The sequence below is a fragment of the Narcine bancroftii genome, chromosome 2 (genome assembly GCF_036971445.1).
Source record: "Narcine bancroftii isolate sNarBan1 chromosome 2, sNarBan1.hap1, whole genome shotgun sequence".
Lineage (NCBI taxonomy): Eukaryota > Metazoa > Chordata > Chondrichthyes > Torpediniformes > Narcinidae > Narcine > Narcine bancroftii.
The window spans coordinates 97878186-97897446 of record NC_091470.1 but is presented as its reverse complement, the minus strand read 5'-3'; the positions used below and the strand labels follow the sequence as shown (position 1 = coordinate 97897446).

At 40.5% G+C, this 19261-nt stretch overlaps 1 protein-coding gene across 10 annotated transcripts in view; it reads left to right on the top strand.

Moving 5' to 3' along the window:
• LOC138753961 (myoferlin-like) overlaps positions 1–19261 on the top strand; it is a 128304-nt gene that overhangs the window by 46334 nt on the left and 62709 nt on the right. For 9 of the 10 annotated variants that reach the window (XR_011351526.1, XM_069917595.1, XM_069917593.1 and 6 more), the window contains exons 14-20: positions 773–841; positions 967–1010; positions 5010–5092; positions 7725–7840; positions 8819–8932; positions 15383–15560; positions 18718–18842. Coding sequence is in view for 9 of the 10 variants with exons in the window: in XM_069917595.1 (XP_069773696.1) it covers positions 773–841; positions 967–1010; positions 5010–5092; positions 7725–7840; positions 8819–8932; positions 15383–15560; positions 18718–18842 (729 nt within the window). In the remaining variant the exon portion in view is untranslated. The remainder of the gene's footprint in view (positions 1–772; positions 842–966; positions 1011–5009; positions 5093–7724; positions 7841–8818; positions 8933–15382; positions 15561–18717; positions 18843–19261) is intronic. The other variant, XM_069917588.1, reaches the window with a different exon arrangement.

The following is a 19261-nucleotide window of genomic DNA, read 5'->3' as shown; positions in this document are numbered from 1 at the left end:
AATTAAATTTTAAATTCCTACATGGTGTGATCACTCTTCCCTTGGAGATTGTTTACATTGAGATCAGTAATTAATCCTGACTCTGACTCATTACAGAGTACCAGATCTAAAGCTGTGTGCTCCATGATATACAATAAACTATTCAAATATGCTGGGCAGAAAGCAGGTAGTTGAGCGACCAGAGGTTAAACTAAATGGTGTTGCTAGAGTGTGATGTGCAAAAAGCCAACAGAGTTTTCTTTTATTCACTCAAGCTGTGAGTAATGATGACATTTATTGCACTTAATTCAATGCCTTAAGCAGGTCATCATGAGCTTTTTGCTAAACTGTGCAGTTCTTGAGATGATAATGTTAAATCTTTAGGAATTCCTGCTAGGAAAGGATTGGAGTCCCAATGAAGGCTCAGCATTCTATTTCCCCCTAGATTTATCTTAATGGCAGCTTTCAGGGGTATTTCCATGCAGGCACTTTTTTATTTATTTTGACATTAAACATTTGTTGTGCACCAGTTGCTGTGGTATTCCAGGTCCCTGCACCTGGAATGAGTCATGTAAACACTAGTAAATGATCATCAAACTGAAACGCTAACTCATTTTCTCTCTCTGTAGATACTGCCTAACTGGCTGAATATTTCCAGCATTTTCTGTTTTTATTCCATGAACACTGTACCTTGGTTAGCTCCTTTGGTTTGCCCAATGGTCGGGCGGCAAATTAACAGTTTGACCAAAAACTTGGTTAAAGGTGAACATTTGTTTCTGTATCCTCCGTACAGGTGTCAACAAAAGTGGTGGAGAACCAGATAAATCCTGAATGGAACCAGGTGATTTACTTGAGGAGCAGGGTGAGGTTTAAACATTCAACATTTATCATAAACTCATAGTAGCTAGATTTCAGTTTAAGGAAGCAGATAAAATATGGACAATATTGATGATAACTTTTGTATTTTCCTCCCCACCCCCGACATAGTTTCCATCACTGAGTGAGAATATCCGGTTCACTGTTTACGATCGGTAGGTGGCTATTGTTCTGTTTTATCTCCACCGTTGGAACTGACTCCCACTCATGCTTTTAAAAAAATATTTTTTAATTTTTCGCACTATGAACCATATCAATCAAAATATGTACAAACGTTTCTCATTAAATTTACACAGTGGTCTTTTCTCCCCTTTTTTTCCCCTTTCCCTCCCTCCCCTCTACCCACCCCCCTCCAAAACCCATAAATATTCAAAAAATACAATACAATAAAACCACAAAACAATGACTCCCACTCTTGCTGATGAATCTGCATCTTCCTTCTCACAGACCATCCCAGTGATCTAACCTTTTTTGCAAATGAAGAATTGCTAGAGGAACTCAATGGGTCAGACAGCATCCATGGGTAGAAATAGCCAGACAACGTCTTGGATCTGAAGCCTGATCTTAATGTTTAAGTTGTCTTTATCATCTTCCCCACAATTCACTTCTTCACATGCTTCTTATGCCTATCTATTCCTTTGATTTGTCCAATTCTCATTAGTGTTGTCTCATTTATCTTTCTCTCTTCAGGATTGTAATATCCATTTTATTAGCATTTAGTGCCACACTCCTTAATTCTGTCCTAAATATTCCACCCTCATCCTGACATCATGACTACTTGATCCTGTACACCTCTTCCCAGAGAAGAAGTAGTCCCTTGACATCTGTCAATCCTCTCAGGGTTGTTGAGCGAAATCCATGCTGCAGTCTCAGGGCTAATATCCTTTCTAAGGTTTGGAGACCAAGGCTGCACAATATTAAAAATGTGATCTCCCCAAAGCTTCAGAATTAGAATTTATTGTCATGAACAAGTCACAAAATTCGGTGGTTTTGCAGCAGCATTTTAGTGTAAACATTCATATTATGAACCATCTTACAATAATATATCCAAAAAAATTAAAATAGTAGTACACGAAAAGTAAGACAGTGTCTTTGGATCATTCAGGAATCTAATGGCACGGGGGAAGAAACTGTCCCTGTGCCACTGAGTGCTCGTCTTTAGGCTCCTGTACCTCATTCCCAATGGTAGCAGAGTGAAGAGGGCAAGGCCTGGGTGGTGGAGGTCTTTGAGGAAAGAGGCTGCTTTTTTAAAACACCGCCACATGTAGATGTCCTATATGGAGTAAAGCCTGGTGCCTGTGATATTGCAGGCCGAGTTAACAACCCTCTGGAGTTTTTTCTTGTCCTGAAATTTGACACCACTGTACCAGACAGTGATGCAACCAGCCAGAATGCTCTCCACGCTACACCTGTAAAAGTTTTTGAGAGAATTCTGTGACGTACCGAATTGCCTCAGACACTTCCTCAGTATAGCCGCTGGCGAGCCTTCTTTGTGATGCATCAACATGGAGGCCCAAGAACAGATCCTCGGAGATCTTGACACCCGGGAATTTGAAGCTTTATGCACTTGTGACAAAATCTTCATATATTTGAACTCCAGGTCCAAACAGAAGCTAATGTTCCATTGTTTTTCAATGTACTTGTTGCATCATTTATTTTCTGCATCTGTCAAGGCAAGATTTATACACAATCTTTGACTGGTTTCCAGTCATCTAAAAAGAATCCAACTTTTTTGATTACTGCCGAAACATTACGCAGTACTTGCTCACTTCTTGCTGACCTATATCAAGGTACTCCATGATCAATCCATGATTTTTCACGCAGTCCATAATCTCCTATTTTGCTTTCATCCATGTGCATATCTAAGAGTTTTTAAAATGTCCCTATTATATCAGCTTCAACCATTACTGTAGCTGTGCATACCACTCTTTGTGTGTTTTTTTTAAAACTGCCTCTGAATCTCCCCTAAACTTTCCTCCACTCATTTTAAACTGTATTGGCTTTTACTAATCTGCAATAAAACTGGTGGCTGACCACTTTGTCTGTGTCCTTCATAATCTTGTACACCCTCTTTTACGTTGCCTCTAATACCCAGTATAGACTACCTGTGACTTTAAATCTATCAACATGGTCAGCTGTTAAGGTTCCTCAGTTCAAGACGAATAAGAATGGTGATATTGTCAGAGCTGTCTGAATTTTGTGAACAGATAAAAGAATACTCAGGCACTGTAACGTCATTAGGGTATGTTGAGGGTTGGATAATGGAGGAAGGCCTGCAGATATATTCTTTAAGTATTCAATGAATTCATTTCTCACAGCTTGTTGCTGGTGTGAATACTTACAATGAAATGAAACATGAAAGTTTGCAGATGCTGTGATTATAATAAAAGCTCAGAGATGCTGGAGGAACTCAGCCTGCATCCATAGAAGGTAACAATATATTACTGATGTTTCTGACGTGAGCAGAACGAGGTACATTAAGGAATACCTTGAAGAAGGGCTCAAGCCTGAAATGTCGATAATATATTTTCCATTCAGATTTATTCTCAGGGTACATACATGTCTCACATGAAATCCTGAGATTCTTTTTCCTGCAGGTTAGGCAGAATTACCTATAATTGGTAGGTCAAAAAAAATGTATGCAGCATACACATGCAAACAAATAAAGAAATGTAAGCAAACTGACTGTGCAATACAGGGAGAAAAAAAACCAATAAAATGCAAAAGTAAGTGTCCTTAAATAAGTCCCTGATGGTGGAGGGGTAGCAACTGTTCCTGAAACTGGTGGTGCGAGTCTTGTGTCACCTATACCTCTTTCCTGATAGTTGCAGCAAGAACAGAGCATGTGCTGGGTGGTGTGGATCCTGATGATTACTGCTGCTCTGACACCATGTAGATGTTCTTGATAATGAAGAGGGTTTTTCCTGTAATGTCCTGGGATTTGTCCACATGCTTTGCAGTGCTTTTTTCTCTGGTATTGGTGTCCCTATACCAGACTATGATGCAGCTGGACAGCACTCTGTCCACCTCACATATCCATATAATTGCCAGGGTTTCAGATGTTATACCAAACCTATGAAATCTGCTGAAGATGCTGACGAGCTTTCTTCACAATGCCATTCGTGTGTTGGATCCAGGAAAGATCTCTAAGATAGTGACTCCCAAGAACTTAAATTTGCTCATCCTCTCCACCTCTGGTTTTCCCTTCCTGAAGTTAACAATCAGCTCCTTGGTTTTGGTGACATTGAGTGTGAGATTGTTGTTGGTGCACCATTCAACCAAGTTTTCAATTTCTCTCCCATATGCTGACTCATCGCCCCTTTTTCTACAATCCACTACAGAGGTAACATCAGTGAATTTGTGGATGGTGTTCCTGTCATACCGAGCCACACAGTCATAGGTGTATAGCGAGTAGAGCAGGGGCTATGAATGTAGCCCTGTGGTGCTGCAGTATTGATGGAGATTGTGGAGGAGATGTTCTTACCAATCCTCACTGATTGTAGTCTGGAGGTGAGAAAATCCAGGATCCAATTACACAGGGGGAGTCCCAGATCTTGGAGGTTAGCTGATCAATTTTGATGGGGATGATGGTGTTGAGTGCTGAACTGTAGTCAATAAAGAGTATTCTGATGTATGCATCTTTGGTGTCCAAGTGTTCCAAGGCTTTGTGTAGACCCAGTGAGATGGCATCCACCATAGTCCGGAATTGAAACAGATCCATTCGCTGCTCTGGCAGGAGCTGATCTGCTTCAACACCAGCTTTTCAAAACACTTCATCACGGTGGATGTGAGTGCCACTGGTTGATAGTTATTCAGGCATATCTTTATCTCCTCTGGTCACTGCAAGGCCAGTTAAGTTCCTCCAGCATCTTGGTGTTTTTACTCCAAATATCCAATGCAGAGAATGTTTGCTCAGCCAGAAACTTCACCGAAAGACCAATAATTGCAGTTCAAATTCACTATCACTTGTTCTGAGGTAATAGTGATAACATTTGTTTTGTTTGTAGTCCAACTACACAACCTATACATAGAACAGCAATAATAGCAGGATTAGATTGGATGATGACTATTTGCTTCTTTTGTCAGTCATCATACGTTAAGATTTTAACTGTGCAGATTATTGAGATTTTTTTTCCCATGGTTCATCTTTTCAGGAAAAGTGCAATCAAAAGTAAACCTTTAGGAACGACACACTTAAACATCTCAAAGATCTCGTCAATGGAACAAGGGGTAGAAGGTAAGTGCTAATGTCTTGAACCTGTTTTTCAGGAGGAAAACAACAGAATCTATTGGGTGCTGAAAGCACCAGTCGACTTTTAGATTGACAGTTTGCATTACTGCTCATCCTTTATTCAGAGTTCACAGTTCCATTAGAGTCTTGGACAAGCTCTGGGAAGGAATAATTTCTGTAGGTATCTTTCACAGGATGTCTCCAAAGTACTTGACACTCAATGAAGTACAGTACTGTACTTGTAACATTTCATCACAGTATGATATTAGTTTGCATAAATAATCATTTGATACATATCTAGCTAATTTGATAGGTTAGTAATGTAAAAAGTATTGGCCAGGATACCAAGTGCAACTTCTCAGTTCTACTTTAAAGTATATCTTTATATTTTGTCCCTCCAATCTGTGGTTACAGCTATATGAACTTGTATCTCCCCTTCTTTTCTTTTTAAAATATTTTAATTAAGGTTTACAATAATACAAAAATTAAACAGTGCAATTGTATAATGAAATACAAATTACAAGAAAAAGAAAGAAAAAAAACCAAAACCCCATAAATTCAAAACTCCTACCACTATACAAGGTTGGAAAAGGAAATTAACGTGTGGGTATCAAGTGATAACAACCGGAAACAGACAGCACAGCATCGAAGGGTATGACAACCCTAAAACTTTAGATTGTGGTAATGGTCCATAAAAGGCCTCCATGTCTTTATGCAGTTAGTATTTGAATCTTTAATGGCATATCTAATTTTAACAAGACATAATATCATTTAACCGTTGTATATGTGTAGGTGGAGTGTTATCTTTCAATTTAATCAAAATTGCACATCTGGCCATCAGTGAAATAAAATATAAAATTCGGTTTTGAGTTGAAGTCCATAAAATGTCTTCATCTTGAAATGATCCAAATAGAGCAATTAAAGGGCAAGATTCCAATGTAGCCTTAAGAATCTCTAATAATGTTTGAAAAATGTTTTCCAAAATTTTTCTAAACTAGGGCAAGTCCAAGCATGTGAATCAAAGAAGCCTCAGCAATTTTACTTTTGTTATGTAGAGGATTTATATCAGTAAAAACGAGATAATTTAACTTTAGACATATGCACTCTATAGATCACTTTAAATTGCACAAAGGGAGGTAGTATTAATCCTATTACAAATAGAGTCCCAAATCTCATCAGAGAATGAAAGATGAAAATCCTGTTCCCTGTTTCTCTTGATCTTAACTAGTGAAATCAAGTAAATGTTATAAATAAGAGATATTGAACCTTACGGAAAAGGGACCGAGTGCAGATGACGTGCTTTTCTTTTCCTTTCAGGTTTTTGGTTCTTTTTGGAGGTGTATTCATTGTTATTTCTTTTTCTTTTTTGGCTTTTGCTGGTGTTGTAGGCCCCATGATGACTGGTATTGAGATAAATATTTCAAGGGTATTTGTAGCAATGGAAGGGGGTGGGAATAAATTCTGTGTGTGTGTGTGATATATATTTATATGGTTGTTGGAAAGATCGAGCTGTTGAATTCTGTGAGTCTATGAAAATAAAATATTCAAAAATAAAAGATATACTGAACTTTTATGAGAAAGCTGTAAATCAAAAAATAAATCAAGAATATAAGCCTCAGGAATTTGTGGAAAATCAGGGATCTGATTTAAAAACCCATCTGGTTCTCTAAGTTTTTCAGGGAAGGAAATCTGCTATCCTGACCCAGTCTTACCTCCTTGTAACTTCAGATGCATGTCATGTGATTGATTTTTAAATGCCTTCCGATCAAGGGTAATTGGGACTGAGCAATGAAAGTTGCCCTTGCCACTGATGCCCAGATTCTAAAAGAATGAATTTTTAAAAATGCCATGAGTTCAGACTGTTTTATGAATCCTGTTCTTTGGATTGAATTAGGGTAGAAACAGGCCACCTCCTGCAAGTAATCTACACACCCAGTGGTCTGCCATATGCAGGGGTGCAGTACTAACTTTTTAGGTGCCGGAGCTCACCAAAATCGGCGACGAGGAGATGCCTGGAGCAGCCCCATGAGGTGCCAGAGTAGGGTTCTGGTGAGCTCTGGCAGCACTGCATCCCTGATCATATGTCTGCCTTGTGCTGTGACCTCAGTGGTATACAAACCAAGATCTTTACCTGCTGTGTGATGATTCATGACCAACAATGCAATGTTGGAGTCCAAATGTTGGTATAAAGGCAGGAGATGCCACTGAGATCATTATTTTGGTATTTTAGAATTGCTGAATTAATCTTCAGATGCTGAGGTCCAGTGCTAGTGTCACTTCATTTCCCCAATGGAACCACTCCTTGCAATATGCTCCCTTTGGTCTGTACAGCACATGACCTTCCTTTGATTCTGCATCATGGTAGCATATTCTTTATTTCTTGCTTGCATAATTTACCCAGATTTCCCTTAACTATGTATGCACTGATTCTATAAACTGGTCTTTGTGGTGTGAGTGGCATTTTTTCACCACTCAAAGATTCTTCAGAATCTTGTGAATTTTATAGTAGCTTTCATATTGCTTTCAGCTTTAGGTTGTATCCTTACTCATTGTTTAGGTCTTGCCTACTTCCTGAGTTGATTTAAGCCTCACTATGGATTCACTTGGTCATGATGCATTTTGGTTTCTATCCTAACAGACGAAGACATAGGCGGGTACCTTCCTGCTTTCGGACCATGCTTTTTAAACCTCTATGGCAGCCCCAGGGAAGGTCTGGATGGTGCGGATAAGGATGATGAGTTCAATCTTGGAAAGGTACCTGACTTGATTTACTGAGCAAAATTTCAAGACTCACTGAAGAGGAAACTCAAAATCAAGTCACCTTTATTTGTCATTCATACCATGCATTGCACAGTAAAGAGGAGACAGCATTTCTATAGGACCATGGAGCAGATTGACATAAATATAAGTTAAAATATTAAGCCATATATGATACACTATCTACAAATGTTCTGGGAATTCAGGAGTCTGGGGATAAAAACTGTTGCCCAATCTAAACGCAAGGGCCCGAGTCCTACCAGGGAGAAAACTGCGAACGTTTAGAAAGATGACAAACCAGCAATGCTTCTTGAATTCCTTCATACTATTTGTTTCACCCGATCAGATAGTACATTTTCAGATCACTGTGTTTTTTTAAAAATCAACTCCCTTCTCTTTTATTGATAATTAATCTTAGCAAGATTAAAGTAGAAAACACTGGAAATTGATCTTATAATAGATTTGTTAACTAACCCAGTGATAGAGAAAGCAAGGTAGAGTCAGAGATAGATAGTGTGAAAGTGAGCAGGTTGCTTGTGTGGTTTTGTATATAAGCAAGAAAGTAGCAATAATATAGCATCAATGTGGCAGATTAAAATTTGAGGGTAGCTTTTAATATGTGCTCTTTTATTTTTAAAGAAAGGGGTGTTGCTCTGAGGAGGCAGGAATGGTATATTTTATAAAATAAACCACCTTCCTGTTTATTTTTCCACTGTTGTCCCGTTCTCAAAGCCTTGATTTTTGCTAGTTCGGTTCCCTATGCCGTCATTTTCTAACTACCCCACATGAGTTTTTGGTCTTTGGGAAGTGAAGATCAGCTATGAATCATGAAAAATTTGAGTCCATTGAAGAGTTTGCTGCTAGGGAAATGCTACTTACAGGCCAGCCATTATTATTCTTAAATTGCTCAGTTGTAGTAAGGAGCAAAGTCTACCACAATAAAGTAGTAAAAAAAAAATTTCTCTTTTCTTGCAGATCGAAGGAGTCTCCTACCGAGGTCGAATTCTGGTAGAATTGATCATAAGGATGGAGGAACATTTGGGAAATAACATTGACAATTTATCTGCAGAAGATTCTTTGATTGTACAGGTAGAAACTGCATGCTTCTCAACACAAATTATTTGCTTTCCCAAAACATAAGAAATAGGAGCAGGAGTTGGCCATCCGTCATGACGAGCCTGCTCCGCCATTCAATGAAATCATGACTGATCTGATGATCGGCTTATCTGCACCCGACCTGCCTTTCCCCCATATCCCTTAATTCCTCTACTATGTAAAAATCTATCCAACCTTGTCTTAAATATAGTCACTGAGGTAAACAGATTAAAAATGGCTATGGTTTTGTTCCTAGTATCTCAAATTGTGGTTTCCTTGTAAAGAAGTGCAGATCCATGTTGTACTTCTGTAATTAAAGTGTGAGTTGATACCAGTGGCTCCATTTGATGAATGCAGAATAAGAACAAATCTGACTTTAATATTTTAGAAATCAAAGTCCAGACTGAGGAGTTGTATAGGAAACCACGAAGCCTATTGCCATCCTGTTATGCCCTCTTCCTATGTGGCTTCTTTCTGCAGGAGAAGGAATGCAATCCTTCAGCCAATAATCAAGCCTTTCAACTCAATTTCTAAAAATAAATTAGGGAATTGTGGCAGCTTACTCCACTAGAGGAGGCCATTCAGTCCATTGTGCCTGTGCCAGGTCTTTCAGCCAGACTCCTGTAAGTTCAAATTTTTCCAACACAAACATTTTTGGAAGTTGCTATTGAATGAGCTTCATCTTCAGGCAGCACACCCCCAGATCGCAACTCATGACATTGACAACATTCCTTCATTTCTTCACACAAAAAATGCTGGAGAAACCCAGTAGGTCACATAGTGGTTTTTATGCAGCAAATATAAAGATATATAACCACATTTCAGGCCTGACCCCTTCCTCATGGTATGAGCTAAAAGCAGGCAGGCAACTGAATAAAATGGTGTTGGGGAAGGTGGGGGGTGGGGTGGAAGTATAGGGACACAGGAAGAGGTCATTGGGGTGGTAGGGCACAAGAGAAATAAAGCTGAGAAATGATAGGGGTAGCAGATCTCTTCTTCTGGTTCTTCTACCAGTTGGTGTAAATATGTCCATTTTGATTTGTGATCCACCTAGTTCCACCAAATTGTGAACACCCCTGTTAGATCATAGTGATCCCAGTTTCTCCATGACTGAAATTTCTTATCACTCTTTACACACTACCTGACTCTGCATGAAGGTGAGACCCTTCTGGTATGACCTCTGTGACACCCTGACTAAGATCACAGGAGTCACCTTTCCAATGGGTCCAGAGCTTTGCCTATGGGGAACTTTACGAGTGTTGGTAGATAGCTAACTAATTTCCAAATTAAATTTACAGAACCTGCCTTGTGTGTGGCCAAAAAATGTATAGCAGTGACATGGAAATCTTACTTCCCTCTCCTCATTAATAGGTCTTCAGAAATAAACAATTGAATTCCTCTTGAAAAGATCACACATAGTCTTAGAAAAGGATATAACACCTCCCTGAAAATTCGGCAACCTTATCAAGAACATATAAGCACATCACTGATGCCACCATAGGGTTGTGATTGCTTCTGGCTAGCCTGTAGACCGCTGTAAAGAATATAACACTATGGAAATATCATGTCTCTATGTATTTCACTGTACGTACTGACAATGAGATTTTTCTTTTTTTGTGTAATTACACAAGCAGGGTAGGGAAATGGGGTTTTCTTGATGTTGTGCATTTGGTATAACTGTTAAATATACTTAAATTACTATGGCAAATGAAGTAAGGTGCAATCACACACTGATCATGATTTTACGTTGCACAGGATTATGATCGAGATGGGTGTTCCAAAGAGGTTGAACTCCTTGATGAAACAATGGAACTCACCAGCCACACTGCTGTTTCTACCCCATTTCAACCCCATCTGCTGACAAAACCCTGATCTGTACATGTGCAACATCTGGACTTGTTATTCCCAGTGGTCTTTCAGCCGACTCTCCTCTTCCATCCATAATTGTGAGCTCATTGGGAACTGCTGCACCATGTTTCATTCACCCATCATCTTACTGTCTTGTATTTGTTCTGAATTTGGCAACATCTTAGCCTTACAATTCTCAACCCCACTTTTGAAGCTCACCCCCCCACCCCTCACATTGCTCCTCTGCTTCTATCCCTGCACCCCTTCTGACATGTATTGCTTATTTTTTGACCTTGAGTAGTTTTTCATTTCATTGGTCTACTGTCGCCGCCAGGAATTCAGCACAGAATTCCAACCTCAATAAAAATAGAAAATGCTGAAAACACTCACCAAGTTTTGAAACACTCTCTAAAAACATACAGGGTTTGTTTTTAATTATTGTATTTTGGCAGCACAAGCTTGTAGGCCAGAAGGGCCTGTTACTATGCTGTATCTTAGAACCATAGAACACAACAGCACAGAAAACAGGCCTTTCTAGTCTGTGCTGAAACATCATTCTGCTAGTCTCACTGACCTGCACCCATTCCATAACAACCCTCCATCCACATATCTATCCAATTTATTCATAAAACTACCACATTAGATGGCAGCTCGTTCCAAACTCCCACCATTCTCTGAGTGAAGAAGTTCCCTCCTAATGCTCCCCCTAAACCTTTCCCCTTTCATCCTAAAGCCATGTCCTCTTGTATTTATCTCTCCTAATCTAAGTGGAAGAAGCCCACTCATATTTATTCTGTCTATACCTCTCATAATTTTGTAAATTTCTATCAAATCTTCCCTCATTCTTCTATGCTCCAAGAGATAAAGTCCTAACCTGTTTAATCTCTCCCTGTAACTCAACTCCTGAAGACCTGGCAACATTCTCTGCCCTCTTTCGATCTTGCTGATAATCCTTCCTGTAGTTCCAGAATCACAGTGCGGCTTTCGCGCAAACAGAGGAACTACTGACATGGTCTTTGCCCTCAGGCAGCTCCAAGAAAAGTGCAGAGAACAAAACAAAGGACTCTACATCACCTTTGTTGACCTCACCAAAGCCTTCGACACCGTGAGCAGGAAAGGACTTTGGGGGGCATCCGAGGCGCTCTTGTATTTGCCAAAGTTCCTCAACATGGTTATCCAACTGCACGAAAACCAACAAGGTCGGGTCAGATACAGCAATGAGCTCTCTGAACCCTTCTCCATTAACAATGGCGTGAAGCAAGGCTGCGTTCTCGCACCAACCCTCTTTTCAATCTTCTTCAGCATGATGCTGAAATAAGCCATGAAAGACCTAAAAAATGAAGACGCTGTTTACATCCGGTACTGCACGGATGGCAGTCTCTTCAATCTGAGGCGCCTGCAAGCTCACACCAAGACACAAGAGCAACTTGTCCGTGAACTACTCTTTGCAGACGATGCCGCTTTAGTTGCCCATTCAGAGCCAGCTCTTCAGCGCTTGACGTCCTGTTTTGCGGAAACTGCCAAAATGTTTGGCCTGGAAGTCAGCCTGAAGAAAACTGAGGTCCTCCATCAGCCAGCTCCCCACCATGACTACAAGCCCCCCCACATCTCCATTGGGCACACAAAACTCAAAACGGTCAACCAGTTTACCTATCTCGGCTGCACCATTTCATCGGATGCAAGGATCGACAACGAGATAGACAACAGACTCGCCAAGGCAAATAGCGCCTTTGGAAGACTACACAAAAGAGTCTGGAAAAACAACCAACTGAAAAACCTCACAAAGATAAGCGATAAACAGAGCCGTTGTCATACCCACACTCCTGTTCGGCTCCGAATCATGGGTCCTCTACCGGCATCACCTACGGTTCCTAGAACGCTTCCACCAGCGTTGTCTCCGCTCCATCCTCAACATTCATTGGAGCGATTTCATCCCTAACATGGAAGTACTCGAGATGGCAGAGGCCGACAGCATCGAATCCACGCTGCTGAAGATCCAACTGCACTGGGTAGGTCACATCTCCAGAATGGAGGACCATCTCCTTCCCAAGATCGTGTTATATGGCGAACTCTCCACTGGCCACCGTGACAGAGGTGCACCAAAGAAGAGGTACAAGGACTGCCTAAAGAAATCTCTTGGTGCCTGCCACATTGACCATCGCCAGTGGGCTGATATCGCCTCAAACCGTGCATCTTGGTGCCTCACAGTTCGGCGGGCAGCAACCTCCTTTGAAGAAGACCACAGAGCCCACCTCACTGACAAAAGACAAAGGAGGAAAAACCCAACACCCAACCCCAACCAACCAATTTTCCCTTGCAACCGTTGCAACCATGTCTGCCTGTCCCGCATCGGACTTGTCAGCCACAAACGAGCCTGCAGCTGACATGGACATTACCCCTCCATAAATCCACGTCTGCGAAGCCAAGCCAAAGAAGAGTTTGGCAACCAGAACTGCACACAATACTCCAAATTTGGCCTCACCAATGTCTTATACAACCTCACCATAACATCCCAACTCGTGTACTTAGTACTTTGATTTATGAAAGCCAAGATGCCTAGAGCTTTCTTTACAACCCCATCTACCTGTGACGCCACTACATTTACTGTGTATTGTGATGGGCCCAGAGAACCTCAAAATCCAGCAGCAATAGAAATTCACCAAGACAAATGGTTACTTAAACAAAGTTACTTTTAATTTTCTTTAAACATTAAAACAGGATAAAACTTTAACTTATTACTATTAACTTAACAGCTTTCTGATTCTAAGCGCTTGTGCATGTAATGTGTGTGTAAGTTCAGAAAAGTTATTTGAATCACCGTCCAATCTCACCTCACTCCTCCAAGTTCACCAGTATCAGGCAATTCTTACACTGTGCACAGAATTTAACATTTATGAATATTCACTGGGCTTTGGTGCTTGAAAAGTAAATGGTTACGACTCACGAAGGTTCTTGTCGGTTTTCAGAGAGAGATTTGTTGCTCATTGGACACAAACTGATTCCTTCTGATCATTTCAGTGTCTTGCTGAAGAAACTTGCCCCATCAGGGTTTTCCAGATGATCACCTCTTTCCTTTTCTGTTTCCCTTATCTCAGGTGAAACATTATACAGCCAGCCATCTCTTGTATGCACCAGAAGGCTGAACTTGGACCTCAAACAAGCTTCCAAAAGCCATTGCAGAAAACCAGCAGTCTCTCTCTCTCTCTCTCTCTCTTTCTCTTTCTCTCTCTGTCACTCTTAGAGAAAAACCTGTTTGACTTTCTCTACTTGCAAAATCACATGACTCTCCTAAAACAGCACACTCTACCAAAACAGCTTGCTTACTTCCAAAATCAATTCATGAGAGATCATATCAGTTTCTTGAGATGGGTCCTTCCATTTGCACCTTGTGAAAATCTCTGGCACAGGAATCTATTGTCTTTGCAGACTTGTAGGCACCACCTTATGGATAACTCTTGCATCTTAAAATTAGATCTGTTTTGACGGGTTTGTATCTGTTTGTGACCTAACTAAAACCCCACAATCTATCTTCCAAGAACATAACTGCATAATATAAAATATAACGTTGTCTGTCACAGTATGTCCTACCTTGGTTTGTCTTTTCAAAATGTAACACCTCACACTTGTCTGCATTAAATTCCATCTGTCATTTTCTAGCTCATTTTTCCATTCGGTCCAGATCCATTTGCAACCTGTGAAAGGCTTACTCGCTGTCCCACAATGCCTCCAATCTTGGTGTCATCAGCAAAGTTGCTGATCTAATTTACCACATTATCATCCAGTTTATTAATATAGACAACAAACCACAATGGTCCCAGCACTGATCCCTGAGGCAGACCACTAGTCACAGGCCTCCAATATGAGAAGCAATCATCCACTACCACGCTCTGTCTTCTCCCATTCAGCCAATTTCATATCCAGTTTACAACCTTTCATGGATATCTAGTGTTTGAACCTTCTGAACTAACCTCCCATGTGGGACCTTATCAAAGTCCTTACTAAAGTCCATGTAGGCAGCCTCTCCTTCATCTACTTTCTTTGTAACCTCCTTGAAAAACTCTATAAGATTTGTTAAACATGACCTAACAAGCACAAATCCATACTGAATATCCTTGATCAGCCCTTGTATACCTGATCTCTCAGAACATCCTCCAGTAATTTACCTACTATTGATGTTGGGCTCACCGGCCTCTAATTTCCTGGTTTACTTTTAGAGCCTTTTTTTGAACAACATGAGCTACCCTCCAATCCTCCGGTACCTCACCCATGCTTAACGACGTTCTAAATATTTCTGCCAGAGCCCCTGGAATTTCTACAATAGTCTTCCTCAAGGTCTGAGGGAATATCATGTCAAGCTCTCTAACTTAAATTAAAGTCCAGCAGTATCTATGGAAAGAAAAATGTACAACGCTTCAGGTTGAAGATCCTGCATCAGTTCTATCCTTAATGCAACCTCCTTTTTGTCCGAGCTTTGCATTTTTTTTGTCACTCTGGGGTCAGATTTTATTTCATCAGTCCCTTCTGGGAAGTGTTTTAAAATGTTCCGTTGGTTCTGTGCTACAAGAAATGTCTCTCTTTCCCATTGTTTGGCTTCAGAAGTACTTACACAGACGGAGGTATAGTCTCTGCGTCATTTTCTACTCGGCCACACAGCTGCAAGACACCAAGGAACCAATCCAATTTGAGGTCAGCATGGGAAATTATGGGAATAGGCTTGACAAGTCTTGTAAACTTCATGCGTCCACCACTCAGTACAGTCAACCAGTGTTTGATGGTAAGTTACAACATCAGATGGTCCTGCGAAGGTGCCAGACCCATAGAATGAAGGGTTCTGATAAGAGGATGTTAATCTAAAATGTTAGCTGTATATATTAATATAAGTGTTGCCTCAACCAGTAGTTGCCAACCTTTCTCCACACAGAGACAATCTTGAGTGTAATTTTACTTTACTGCAGACCAACTATCACAAATTCGTGGATCACCTGTGAGGGAGGGAGGTTTTGGTGAGCTAAAGCCTCTTCCCAAATTACCAACAGGACTTTTGTTGTGTTTGTGGGAATATTTTTGAGATTTTTTTTATTAGTCAAATATATAACCTTGATTTCCTCATTAGTGTTTATCATATCATTAATGTTTGTCACTGCCACAGAGCATTAGTGGTCCACAGACCATAAGCTGAGAAATACTGCTATTGGGTCTTTCCACCATTGACCATTTTTATTTAATGTCTTTGAGATAAATCAGTTGCAAATGTAAAAACAATGCTTTTTAAGAAGTTGCTTCTAGAAAGAAATAGGGGGAGTGTTTTTTTTTAAAAGAACATAGGTACAATGCCTGGATTGTTTTATCAGTTTTTTTTTCCCTCCAGTTGTTTTTATTTTTGGTGGTAAGGGGACAGTCATTTAGAGCTGAGGTACATGGCATTCTTTTTCCTGAACAGAGAGAGACGAATCTCTGGCATTGTCTGCCATAGAGAATTGTGGAGGCTAGGATATTTGAGATGTTTAAAAAGGAAGTAGATGATTTGTCGATCTTCCACAAAGTTGAGAGCTCGGGACAAGTAGCGCAGATGAGAGTTTGGGGACTGGGACAGATCTACCATCATATTGAATGGAGGGTAAGCTTTAGGGAACTGATCGTCTCCTCCTGCTCCACGTTTTTGAGTTTGGGTGAGATTTTATGGACATCACCATTAATAAAATTAGATATTTATGATTATTTCAAGACAGCTTTGTGTAGGTTATCAATTTGTAGTTTCTATTAGTACAACCAAATAACAAGAAGAAGTACAACAATAATAATAGCTGCATATTTGGTCACTATTCTGCATGTTCTTAATCATTCCAAAGATCCCTCCCACCTCCACATCACATCTGTACTATGACATACAACAAGCAAATACAATAGCTTACACATAATAACTGCATTGTTGGACCACAACACGTATTCACTAAAATGTATCTGCTAACTCTGTATTAGCTATGCTTTTTTTCTAGTTTTTGAGATCCTTCTTGATGGCTAAAGCTGAAAATTTGAGGCCCTAAGTATAAACCGTTCGCTTGTCTGCAAAATGCTCTTATTGATGAGAATTATAACTAGGGCTCTGAGAAATAACTGCATCCATATTACTTTACATCTGATTGATTGTGGTTTTAAAAAATAAAGTTTGAATCTGACGGAGGGAAAAAATGTCCAATTGTGCCATACATGAAGGTGCTGGAGAAACTCAGCTGGTAATGCAGCATCCATCGGGAGTAAATGGTAACCTTAACCCTTTGGACTCGGCCATTTTTAACCTTTCATATTATATATTCCAGACGGATCTAGGACATTTTGACATCCACATTTTGGCCCTCTCAGATTGGCACCCACACTTTGGCGGCACAGATTGGTGTTGGACATTTTGGCCTGCTGCCCCACTCCATCTGCTGGCTGGCTCCATCCCCCCATTATTGCAGAAACTCTCTCGCCCCCAGGAAACTGCTCCACCTGCAAACAAGGGCTTTTTATAGTTTATAGTGATATATTTAAATTATTAAAAACAATAGGGGAACAATGAAAAACAAGAGCTTTTGATAAATATAATGATATATTTATTACAAATTTAATTACAAATAATGGAGCCCGATGTCCGCGCTCCTGCTGAGAGCATGAGATCCCCACTCCTGCCTGGGAGCCCAAGGCAACTTCTTCAATGTGGACATCACCACACCCAATATTGAGAATGGAGTTGCTGTCATCGATGCTGAGGACTTGGATCCAGCTCCATATGGCATCTTCCCAGCTAGAAGCAAAGGTTTTTTTTAACTATTATTGTAATAATTTGCTTGCTTAATTTACAGATTTATTACTTAGCGATTGAGGTGTTGTATCCAAGTTTGAATTGTTGCTGCGAGGCCCGGACTCTATGCATATGTTCTGCAGTTTCCTTCACTAATGCATATGGAAACTGCAGAACATATGTATTTGTATAATAAGTGATTATTTGTATAGATCTGACTGACCGAAGGCCCTTGTTCCTTGACTGTTTTTAATAATTTAAATATATTGCTATAAGCTATGAAAAGCCCTTGTTTGCTGGGGGAGAGGTTTCTTTGGGGGTGAGGGAGTTTCTGAAATGCTGGGGGTTCAGGAAGTGCGGCGGGACCTCGGCCAACAGACGGTGAGTGGGTCAGGGAGCCGGGTCAAAATGTCCAGTGCCAAACTGGGGGCACCAAAATGTCCGAAGGGTTACAAAGTCATTTTTTTTTGCCAAAATGTCCATTGCCAAAATGCGAGCACCAAAATGTCCGGTGCCAAACTGTGGGCACCAAAATGTCTGATTCCAATTCTGGACTGAATCCATGGGTAAACTACAGTATGAACACCAATATGACCAACTGGTGGTTGGGTATAATACCAGTCCCTGAAAACCGGGTCACAAAGTATATATGTTGGTTCGTAGTCCCTGAAAACAGAGACACAGAATCCAAAAGATTAAGAGCATATAGCTGATGAAGAGGCAGGTCTGAAACGTTGTTTACCCTTTACTTATTATGGCTGCTGCATGAGCTGCGGAGGTTCTCCAGCATGATTGTACATTGCACACCCTCAGCATCTAGAGGCTTTCTTGCTTAAATCGAAATATTTGGGGTGGCATGGTTGGTGTTGCGATTAGTACAATGCCTTTTCAGTACCAGCAATTGGGACCAGACCAGGGTTCAAGTCCCACACTGTCTGTAAGGAGTTTGTAGGTTCTCCCCGTGGATTTTTTCTGGGGGCTCTGATTTCCTTCCACCGTTCAAAACGTACCAGGGTATAGGTTGATGGAGTGTAAATTGAGCGGCATGGACAAGTGGGCCGAAGTGGCCTATTTCCATGCTGTTTGTCTAAATGTAAATATATATATATATCTATAAGGACACTAACCCTGTGTTACCCTATGCTTGCAGGAAACCACTATTATTACCTCCTTTGGTGTGATGCAAAACCTGTGGCTGCTCTAACATCATACTGGGAAAATATTGACCACAGGCTTGATAGATTAAATATTTTGCTTAAAATCATAGATAGACTGGTGAGTATTTAACGCAACAAATTGAGCATACTACAGACATCTGCAGGTTCCATGAAGAGAAAAGCAGAATTAATGTTGCTGGTCAATGAGTAGTCATTAATGTGACGGGCCAGAAGACTCCAAAACCCACAACATGAAAACAGGATCAAACTTTAACTTATTACTGTTAACTCCCAATCTCACTTCTCACTCCTCTAAGTTCACTGGTATGAGGCAATTCTTATACTGTGCACAGAATTTAACATTTATGAATCTTCACCAGGCTTTGGTATTTGAAAGGTAAATGGTTACCACTCAGGAAAGCTCTTTCAGAGAGAGAGATATGTTGCTCGTTGGACACAAACTGATTCCTTCTGATCAGCCACTTCAGTGTCTTGCTGAAGAAACATGCCCCATTGAGGTTTTCCAGATGATCACCT